This window comes from Narcine bancroftii, chromosome 3, assembly GCF_036971445.1.
Source record: "Narcine bancroftii isolate sNarBan1 chromosome 3, sNarBan1.hap1, whole genome shotgun sequence".
Lineage (NCBI taxonomy): Eukaryota > Metazoa > Chordata > Chondrichthyes > Torpediniformes > Narcinidae > Narcine > Narcine bancroftii.
The window spans coordinates 7153694-7165300 of record NC_091471.1 but is presented as its reverse complement, the minus strand read 5'-3'; the positions used below and the strand labels follow the sequence as shown (position 1 = coordinate 7165300).

General features: G+C 43.7%; 1 protein-coding gene across 3 annotated transcripts in view; it reads right to left on the bottom strand.

The window, feature by feature from the left end:
• Nucleotides 1-11607, bottom strand: part of sema4f (sema domain, immunoglobulin domain (Ig), transmembrane domain (TM) and short cytoplasmic domain, (semaphorin) 4F) — a 245386-nt gene that overhangs the window by 158061 nt on the left and 75718 nt on the right. The window contains exon 1 of one of the 3 annotated variants that reach the window (XM_069923462.1): nt 2764-3231. The exons of the other annotated variants lie outside the window; for them this stretch is intronic. Within the exon in view, the coding sequence (XP_069779563.1) occupies nt 2764-2905 (142 nt within the window). The 5' untranslated portion in view covers nt 2906-3231. Of the gene's footprint in view, nt 1-2763; nt 3232-11607 lie in introns of those variants that run through there. 3 annotated transcript variants of the gene reach the window in all.

Genomic DNA, 11607 nt, shown 5'->3' with positions numbered 1-11607 from the left:
TCCAAAGATTTGTCCTGGAGCCTCCATGTCAATGCAATGACGAAGAAGGCTCGCCAGTGGCTACACTTTGTGAGGATGTTACTGCAGATTTTCAAAAGCTTCTACAGGTGTACTGTGAAGAGCATTCTGGCTAGTGGCTGATATGGAGTTACCAATGTTCTGGACAATAAAAAAAACTCCAGAGGATTGTTAACTTGGACTGCGACATCACGGGCACCAGACTTCACTCCATCGAGGACATCTACAAGAAAGCAGCCTCTATCCTCAAGGACCTCCACCACCCAGGCCATGGCCTCTTCACTCTACTACCATCAGGGTAAAAGGTACAGGAGCCTGAAGATGAGCACTCAGTGGCACACGGACAGCTTTTTTCTCTCTGCCATCAGATTCCTGAATGAAGAGTGAACCACAGACACTGCCTCACTTTGACTTTTTCGATTTATTTTGTGAGGTGGTTTATAATATAAATGTTTCCTCTTTAAAGCTGCTACAAAAACAACAAATTTTGTGACATGTTCATGACACGTCCATCTCACCCCAAAGCCAGAGCTAGAGCACGACATCTCATCAACCTGTAAGATCCACTGGCAATGTCAAATGACTCAAGTTTGAATTTAGATCAAGAATCGCGTTAACAGAAAGAGATGCGTAGGTAGCAGCTTCACTATATTAGCACCTGTTACTAGAGGGTTGACTGCAATATTGACAACAAAATGCAGAAACACAATGAGGTTCGTTTATTTGCCCAAAATCCAGGCCAGAGTACAAAACAAGTTGATGTGGTCGTATACTAGCAAGTACTCCAGAGTAAGTTGTGACTGAGCATAATCATGCAATTAATGAATTGACACTTGAAAGGGGCAAGCACGAACTGTCACGATTCGAACTGCATCAGTATTGTTCTTGAGAAGAAATGTGTCATTTCCAGCAGCATAGACTTGTGTGACTCATAGTTAAACATGAAGCTACTCACGAGATTCTATTGCTGCACTAAGGAAGTCGCTGAGGTATTGATGTGAATAACAAACAACTCATTTGCAGGGTGCAAGTGCCAACTCTGGCAGCCACAAAGTGGTAAAGTAAACAGAACATTGTATTAATTTGAAAAGTACATTGTCTCTCCCTGACCCATAAACGTTCTTCTACAACAGTGTTCTTACTATAACAGATAGTGTACTGTATGTATGGCGACAAATGATTAAAAAGAGCCCATGCTTTGCAAGAGCAATGAACTAGTTACAATCACATGCATTAAAATAGTGATTCCTCTCATTCTCATTTGTATTTCTTTATCACGGTACAAACACTGGCATCACCAAAGTGATATTCCAGACAAGCTGGTATTTTATCGTATCCATGTAGGAAGGCTACAAGTAGATTTTCAATGTTACAGTGAAGACCACCGACTGCTTGGTGTTCAACCAGAATCTCCAGCACTATTTATATTAATAAGAATGAATTATGGGAGCTGCAGAGCTCAATGTTAAGAGTCATGAAGCTACCTGCTGTTTAGACCCTATTTTTTTCCTCCAATGCAATTTACAATCAGGTCAAAAGAGTCTTCATGAACAATGAAGGGTTTTCGGCCCAAAACGTCAACTGTCTATTGCTCTTCATTGGTGCTGCTTGGGCCCACTGAGCTCTTGCAACACTTTGTGTGTTGTGAAAGGTTTCTTCCTGGCCAAGGTATTTGTCAATCTGAGATTATTTGTGATGAAGGGTTCCAGCCCAAAATGATGATACTATTTCCCCCACTGACTGCATCCGGCTCATTTTTTTTGGTTGCTGCAGATCCCAACATAGTTGCATGCACTGACTGTTTGTTCATCATGCCCACATTCTAATTTTTAAAAAGTACATTTCGCGGAGAAGGTCATGATTATAAAATGCCTTTCCAAAATGGTGTAACATTTTCTATTGTGGGGGGGGGGGGACTTCCAACTGCTGGAACAGGAATTGGTAAAGTGAATTCCACTACCCCAACTCGTTTAACATCCAGCTCCTTTGATAAGGCAATTAAGGACCCTGTGAAAAACACCCCTTATCAATTGAACCTGTCGTCAGTCCATTTTCCTGGCTGCACCGACTGGAGAACGTCTGCACTTCACATCCGGCTGATGCATCCCCAAACTTGTTAACTTTGACACTCCTACCTAGTTAGGAACTGAGCGAACGGGCTGTGAAGGAACAGCAAGTGCCCCCCCCCCCCCCAGCCCCCCAGGACTTGGTTGAATGCGCATGGGTTCCCGTGTCTGTGCACATTTAACAAGGAATGGTGATGCCTGAGCGGGGCTTTTCCGATCTTTTGTGAACCAGCCTCACAGATGGCGACGCGAACTCAGTCTCGCGTGTCGGTCAAGTTTTCCTGAATCGTCCTAGGACAGAGGGAGAGGGGGAGAGGGAGGGAGGGAGAGGGGGAGAGGGAGGGAGGGAGAGGGGGAGAGGGAGGGAGGGAGAGGGGGAGAGGGAGGGAGGGAGAGGGGGAGAGGGAGGGAGGGAGAGGGAGGGAGGGAGAGGGGGAGAGGGAGGGAGGGGGAGAGGGGGAGAGGGGGAGGGAGGGGGAGAGAGAGAGAGGGGGGGAGAGGGAGAGAGAGGGGGAGAGAGGGAGAGAGAGAGAGGGGGAGAGGGAGAGAGAGGGGGAGAGGGAGAGAGAGGGGGGGAGAGGGGGAGGGAGGGGAGGGAGAGAGGGGGAGGGAGGGAGAGAGAGGAAGAGGAAGAGAGGGAGAAGAGAGAGAGGGAGGTGAAGCAGAAGCCAAGACCTACCACTGGAAGAGATGGTTTTCCTGGGGAGTGAGCGCAGAACGGAGACACCGAGAGGGCACAACATCGCCACGTAAACCGCGAGAACCGTGCATCTTCCTTTCATCCTGTCGCTTCTCGTGAAGGACGTCCAGAAGCGAGACATTTTCAGTTCTCTTTCCTGCTTCTAATGTGAGCGGGCCAGAGAAAAGTGGGAACGCGAGCACCAGGTGTTGGAAAGAAGAGTCGGTCCTGCCTCCCCCTCGATGGAGTTGGAAAAGCACTTTTCGAAGTGATACGACCTTCGTCTGATTTTTGCCCACTCTCCAATCCTGCGGGCTCACGGAACCTTTCCTTTGGCTTAAAAACTACTCTCGGTGTGGGCAGAGGGACATTCCGCAGTTTTGCTTGTCGCTGCATGGAGCCAGGTAGCGAGCCCCTCGAACGAAGGGGCGGGCGGGTTCTGCTCCATTCGAGTCACACACACACACAAAACTCCACCCTCTCTTTTGTTCCCCGCAGAAAACTAATGGGGCAGCAATATCTTCGTCTGCTTCTGCTCAGCCCTTCCGTGCAGTTGTTACATTTGCAAATATCAGGGCAAAGCGAAGAGGACCTGTCTTTTAAAAAAAGATCTCTCCAGATCCCTCTCATCTAAAGCCCAAAATAAAAGTCTGAGATGGGCTCCCAAAGCGATTTGGGGGGGGGATGAGGAAGTTTCAGTCAGGGACCGAGGAAGGATGAGTCCGGCTGACTGGGGGAAGGTGGTCAGGTTGTAAAGCCTTGACTCCCAGGGGAATGCGGGCCAGTTTCTCCAGCAGTTTGATTTGAAAGCTCACTTCGTCACGGGGATCACCATGGCAGAGGAACGGTGTTGCCCAAGGGTTGGACGGCCAAGCCGGGCGCAAGGACGTTGTTCTCAGCTGCCGCTCGTGTATGAGTCGACCCTCTCCCCTGCTGCTTCACTGAGATTCCAGGAAGGGGGCCGACAAATACTGCTGCTTGCAGCCCCGAGTCTACAGAAAACATTGCACAGATCAGTCCACATCTGTGGGGAAACAGTTTCAGACCTTCAATTTCCTCTCTCACACATTCGGGGTGATCTGGTTTTTTATCATTTTGATGTGCATTGATCCACCTTTAACACAATTCAAGCTCCCTGGCCCCACCAAACTACATAATGGAGGAACATTGTCAGTATAACATTGTGTTGCCAGTCCACTTAAAAGAGGACAAGGTTGATGAATTGCCATGCAAAAAGATGATCATTTTGATTGGTGGAAACTGTTGAGCATGCACTCACACAATTAGGACTCGGAGATGTGATACTTTCACATCCTTTACCTCTAACAGACTAACAGGACTACTGACTGACACACAGGCTTTATATATATATATGTGTGTGTGTGTGGAAGGGTGACATCGTGATTTCCAGCAGAGGGCAGACTTATACCAACACTCTTCAACACCCCGCCCCCCCGGAAGTAAATGCTGACTGGGCCCCTTCCAACTCATAAGATTATATTGGGCCCAGGACGACAAGTGAGAATTAGAATACATCTCATGAGTAATTATAATTATAAAACAGAAAGTATTTAATAATAATCAGGGCACATAGTCCTTAAAGTGTTCAGGTGGTCTTATTTCTCTTTTGGACTGCCTCGGCTTAGTTAGCTGGGCCGGTCTTTGCTTGGGTCAGCAGTCGAGTCGGTGGCAGTTGCCCACCTTCACTGACCTTTGGCTGCAACTGCTTGTCTTCACTGCCTTCCAGGCTGCATGTCTCAGTTACTGGATTCCTTTCTGCACTGCTCAGCTCCGCGACCGTCTCTGCAACCCCCCCCCCCCCCTCAGTCTGTGGGGTGGGGTAGTCAGGGCAGGCCACAGCAGGTCTGATTCCACCTCCTCCAGTTCATAAGGCAGTTCATGAACCTTAGGGTCAGTCAATGCTCGTAAATGGTCAATGTGTCATTTCCACAATTTAAGATTACTCCCACCGCCCATGGGTCTTTATATTTATTGTCTATAATCTTTTACCAGAACTCTCCCTCACTTCCAAGGTTCGAGGTGAGGTCTGTGGCAATGCTATTTTTTTTAAAATCGGAGACCCAGATCTGGATGAACTGTGGTCAGCGGGGTCCGCAGATTGCAGCCAAACATTAGTTCTCTGGGATGCGTTTTGTGGTAGAATGTGCCATGTTTCTGTATCCCAATAGGAAAACTGCAATTTTGTGTGTCCAGGGGGCATTTAAAAGTTTCATGGTTTTCATTGCTCTTTTAAATATTTGTACAAAACATTCTGCCTCCCCATTAGTACTTGGGTGATAGGGTGCAGACAAAATATGTCTGATATTGTTGTCACGCATCATTTTTTTTAAATGTTCTGATGTAAATTGAGGTCCATTGTCAGTAACGAATTCCTAAGGCAATCCATAAGGGGGAAAGATAGCACATAGACAACTGTGGGATCTGCTTTGGTATTTTTCAGCTGTGAAACTACTGGCCATTTGGAGTGTGCGTCCACAACGATTAGGAAAGTCTCACCCATGAATGGACCAGCGAAGTCTACATGAATCCGATGCCAGGGTTTGGATGGCCATTTCCTTGGGTTAGCTTTGGCTTGTGGCATTTTTGGCTACATTGACTGATATACTTTGCATTCTCTTACTGTTGTTTCGATGCCTCTGTCTATGCAGGGCCATCAAACATGCATCCGGGCCAGTGCTTCCATTCGAACCATTCCTGAATGGTTGTGGTTTAGTTCTGATAGCATGGTAGCTTGCCATTTGGCTGGAATAATTGTATGGTTACCCCTGAGGTGGTACACCACCAGCCTACTGCAGGGGGGCAACCTCTGTACCTGCAGGAGAGTAAAGGGGATAGGACTACACCTGACTGGCTGTCAATCAGTCGACCTTAATGGATCAAGCCCCACCCGGTTGGATGTCAATGACCTTCTGCACCGGCCTCCAAAGTCTCTCAGAGTTACTGCAGCTACAGCCAGCCTGGCTCTGTGGAAGTCTTTGTGGATCAAAGCTTGTTGTACAGTCTTTACCCTGTGTCTGATTCTGTCTAACAGCGCACCACAATTTAATCCACAAAGAATTTTTTTTTCCCACGGATGCTATGGAAAAACTCCTGAGCGCAGGGAGCCTCAAAGTCGACCCACACCACCCGGAAGCTCAGACACACTTCGAGATTTGGCAGCACGCAGTCGAAGCAATCACTGAGGAGCATGCAGGCAATAACATTTGTTAAAGATATGGGTTAAAAGAAATGATGTTATAGGAACAAAGAATTAACTATCAATCCAAACTCCTTTATATCAAAATCAGCTTATTCCTTTTTCAATGTTTAATAGGTATTTAAAGATATGGTATTCTCAGGGTATAAAAGTGATTCAGGATTGTTTTGAAGGGGGACAGTTTCTTTCTTTTAATCAATTGAGGGAGAAATTTGATATACCAGTAAATTCTTTATTTGTGTATTACCAACTTAGAGCTTTGATAAGGGATAATTATGGTAAAGAGATGAGTTTACCTAAGTTAACAAAATTTGAATCTTTGATTTCCTTTATACTAAAGAGAGATTTTATTTCAGATATGTATCGATTGTGACAGGAAACTATGGATAAACCAAATTTGGAGAAATCTAGAAATAAATGGGAAAGTGATTTAACTTATGTTATACCTCAAGAGGATTGGGAGGTTATGTGTCATGAGGGGGTAACTAAATTGACTAATGTAAGATATGGTTTGGTTAATTATAATTTTTTGCATCGGTTATACTTGACTCCTGAGAAATTGAAAAAATATGGATTAAGTTATTCGAATCTTTGCTTTAGATGTGGGTTAAGTACTGGAACATTTTTACATAGTTTGGGCTTGTGATAGGGTACAACCATTTGGCGAAAAAGTTAGGTTGGTTTTGGAGAAATTATTTAAAATTAAATTACCATTAGATCCAGAGATTTTTTTGTTGGGTTATAGGGTTTCTTTGACTGGCTTGGGGTTGGATAAGTTCCAAATAGCATTTGTACATTTGGCATTATCTGCAGCACGAAAATGTGTAGCAATTAATTGGAAAGACAATGTTGAGATTAATATAGCGCATTGGCAGAATGAATTGAGATCTTGTATTTATATGGAGAAAATAACATATAATTTACATGATAATTATTCTTTCGTTGTTAAAATGTGGTCATCTGATTTAGAATATATGGGTTTGGAAATATCTTAAAATATTGTATATGTTTTATGTTTTCTTTTTTTGGCTCCCCTTGAGGGGGCTGGCTGGGGGGGGTTATTATATTGTATAATAACTTTTTTGTTGTTCCTATTGATTTTACATTATTTTTAAAAGTTTTAAAAAAAGTTTTTTTAAAAAAGAGATCATTACTGCTGTCTTCGCAACATCAGAAGGCACAAATGGAATCTGATAGCAAGCATGCACTAGATCTATTTTCACAAATACATGTTCACCATAGAGGTTTGCTGAAAAGTCTTGTAAATTGGGGTTGTTGTATCGGTCAGGCATGGTAGAATTGTTCAGGGCATGATAATCACCACAATGTCGCCAATTCCCAGGAGATTTCTTTGGAATTATTTGCAATGGTGAAGCCCAGCAGCTGTCAGATCTGCAAACCATGCCCAATTTTTGCATGTGGTCAAATTCCGATTTCACAATTTTCAGACAGTCCAGGGTTAATCCCCAAGCTCATACTACCACTGGAGGTCCCCAAGTCTGTATATGGTGAGTTACTGCATGTTTAAAGTCTAGGTGTCGATATGATAGAGTCACTAGGTGAGGTAAACACTTGAGCAAGGCTTGGAAAGGTCAGGAGCCAGTTTGTAGGCTCATCAGGTGGCTAACAACATTGGAGGGACAAGAGATACAGCTCAATTGCATACAGTGATTTTTCAAATCCACTAACAAAGAAAAATGTGACAAGAAATTGAATATCTGAGAGACGGTCTTTGAGGAAAAGATGGCGGCTGACATGCCCATGGCCAGCAGTTTCCTCTATTGCCAGGCCTGGTTGTTTCCAGGCTGCCATTTGTAGAAGTCACAAGGTGGCTGACAGGACCAGACACCAGCACCAAATCTCCGATGCTTCCAAAAAATGCACCATTCATTGCCTCTACTATATCCTCGACCACCACAATTCCAACCAGTTCGATGGAAGGAATTCGTTGCCTAAAGCCTGGACCTGAGTAGTCAGTGCTGTCAATTGCTGCTCCAACTCAGTTATCTTCAATTGATAGGTGGTGGCACTACCTTCAATTGATAAGGTGTTGGCGCTTCACAAGACACAGTAAGCTGTTGTTCCCATTCCATTTGCTCCTGTTGACTAGGGAAGAAGCCAATCCTTCTATCTTCAATGCAGAAGTAGTGGGCATAATGTTTTTGGCATGATCCGCCAAATGATCGAGGGTGGACATTCAAAAGATACTCACCAATCCTCAATTTGTTGCTCAGTCAATGTAATACCTTATTCAAGGAAAGATTTAATTTTCCATGCATTCACGGTGCAAATGCCAGAAGAACACACAAAGATATTTACTGGCTTCCACAAGGATACGAGTGCAGTCTCGGCAAACTCCTGCCGAGACTGCATTTATAGATCTCCATTCCATCTCAAAACACAAAGAAAATGCACCTTAGTGCAGTGGTTACCACAACGCTGTTAGAGTGCCAGCGACCCAGGTTCGAATTCAGTGCTATCTTTAAGGAGTTTGTATGTTCTCCCCATGTCTGCATGAGTTTCCTCTGAGTGGTCCAGTTTTCTCTACATTCCAATATCGTACAGAGTTAGTAGGTTAATTATTCACATGGGTGTATTTGGGCAGTGCAAGGTCATGGCCCAGAAGGGCCTGTTAAGGTGGTGTATCTCAAAATTAAAATTAAAATATCCAGCAGGCACTAGCCTGCACTCTTGCACTCTTGTCCTTTCACTCTGCAGCATAAAATTATTAAATTATTAATTATTAAATTATTAATTATTAAAATTATTAAATATCAAAAGTCCCCTGCAGCTGGAAGAGTGCTGCATATATTAGAGTACATCCCAATACAAGCTGGCTGAAAATATGTCATCTGATGAGCCATGTGCCAATAACTGTGAGAAGCTGCACCATATCATAAAGTGTTCAAGCATGAAACATGCGAGGTTATATCATGGTAATATTACCAGAATTTATTGTCATCAACGTGTCACAAAATTCATTGTTTTGCAACAGCATCACAGTGCAAACATTTATATAAGCCACCTGACAAAATAAATTTTAAAAATAGTGCAAGAAAAAGTCAAAGTAAAGCAGTATCTCCATTCATGAATCTGATGGCAGAGGGAAAGAAGCTGCTCTTGATCTGGGGAGTGGTAAAACACAGGATACTGTTGACACCATGGTTAAATGAAAAAACACAAATGCTGGAGAAACTCAGCAGGTCAAACAGTACCTTTATGTAGCAAGAGTGAAGATACATCACCAACGTTTCAGGCTGGAGCCCTTCATCAAGGTGTAGGGGAACATGAGAGATGTCCATCAAAAGGAGGAAGGGGAGGGGGGGATGGTGAGGATGGGAGATCATAGGTGGAGACGGGGGAATCTAGGCTAGGTGGAGAGGAAAGGAAGTAGGAACTGGAATAACTGAGTTCACTGCATTCCACTAATCAGCTTGCCTTCTCCCCCCCACCTCACTTTAACTAGTTATTCCAGGTCCATGCCCTGGGGTTGGAAAGTGCCCAGATGAAAAATGAGGTGTTGTTCCTCCAATCTGCAGGTGGTCAAGGTGGGATAATATGAAAGGCCATGGACAAACATGTGAGCTTGAGAGTGTGATAGAATTGAAATGGTTGGCTACAGGGAGATCACTTTTGTTGCAGATGGAGAGGAGGTGCTGGGTGAAGCGATTTCCTAATCTGTGACCGGTCTCTCCGATGTAGAGAAGGCCACAGAGGGTGCATCAGATGCAGTAGATGAGTTCTTTGGAGGTACAGGTGAAGTGTCGCTTCACCTAAAAGGTCTGTGACCTTGGACCGTGGTGAGAGAGGAGGTGTGGGTGCAGATATTGCACCTCCTACATCCACAGTGGAAGGTGCCGGGGGTGACGGGTAGGGAGGGAAGAGTGCACAAGGGAGTCACGGAGGGAGTGGTCCCTACGGAAGGCTGAGAGAGGAGAAAGAAAAATGCGTCTGGTGGTGGGGTCCTTTTGTAACGCTCTATGTGCCTGTTCCAATTCTAAACCTTCCGGAAAAAATCTCCTTGCACAACACCTTGGGAATCCAGTTCTTAAAATTTTTTATTGGATTCATTATCTTCTGGGAGACCCACAATTTTCACATTATTTCTCCGACTTTGATTTTCCAATGAGTCAATTTTTTTTCAATAAGTCTCTCTTCTGAATTCCCCAATCCACAAAGGAATCTTCCCTTTTTTCCATTCTTTCCCTATTATGATCAACTTGATTTTTACATTAAAAAAAAAGCTGTTTCAATTTTTAAAATTTTTTTTGCACTGTATCCACTGATTTAATACACATTAACATCACTCTTAACTGCAGACATATCTTCAGACATAGTAATGTCACATCTGTGGCCCGAAATGTGAAATTGATAACACAATCAACACATGATTTACGTTTTGAACATCAGCATGTCTTTATTTCTCTGCTTCCATTATTCCACTATTTTGCACCTGCATACAACGCACGCATGCCCTCTCACTTCCGGTCAGGTTAATAGCTCAACCTCTATCTGCATACATCTCATGCATATTCATTATCATGACATCCCTCCTTTCACCGGAAATAAACTTTATATCTTTATGTGTCTTAACCTTTCAATCTAAGTGTATATCTCGTATGAATATCACCGAACATAATACATTGCTGTGTTTCTTTCAGTTTAAATGCAAACACTTTAACACTATCAATAGCATTTTTCTGCCTTCAAACCGACAAAAGCAACATCAAATTCCCTCTTCACAAAATGTAACGTAACCACGTTATAATCAAATGTAATATAATGGCTCAACATTTCTTCTGTAGTTATACTAATGCAATGGTCACCTCATATGCAAAATGTACACGTTTAAAATTATACATTTTTTTTTCATTTAATACCAAATAGTCGACCCAAACAAAAATGCAATTCTTACAGCACTCATACACGTACTTTATGATGTATTTATCAAAATCACTGTCCAAATGTTCCCCTTATCATTCCTCTTCCTGCATCAAAATACTTCTGATTGTTGGTTACTGCTACTGATGGTCCAAAGTCAAACCACGTCAAGTACAAAATAAATGTTGGGCGCACATTTTTCTAATAATGCTAAACACAACAAAACAGCGATGATCCAGGTAATCATAGCACAACTTCGCCAAGGTCTCTTTCTCGGAATTCGCGATGGTTTCCTTCCTGACATCCACATATACGCATTCACTGCGTGTTTCACAAGGGCAGCGTTCGGCGTACACCCTTTTCATTATTTCTCTTTTTTTTCCACAATCATCACACATTTCCACTTTTCCTTGGCGTGTATCATTACTGCGCTTCCACCGAATCAATGCACTTTTTTTTTCTTCATTGAAACTCATTCCAACTATTACAAACTTTCACTTTCATGATAATGCGGGCACGATTAGAAATATGGCACAAAATCTTCATATCGCTTAGGTGGTTTCCTGTCCCGTCTCAGCCTTCCTGCAATGCTACTGTCGCGACTTGGTTGCTCACCCTCAGCACCGGAAACACTGCTCGCTACGGCCTCTGTGTTTCTGGTACTCTGGCCACTTCATCGGGAAAACTGGTAACTACCTCTGGAACGTCGTCTGGTCCCTCAGATTGAGCAACTCGTACTGGGTTTC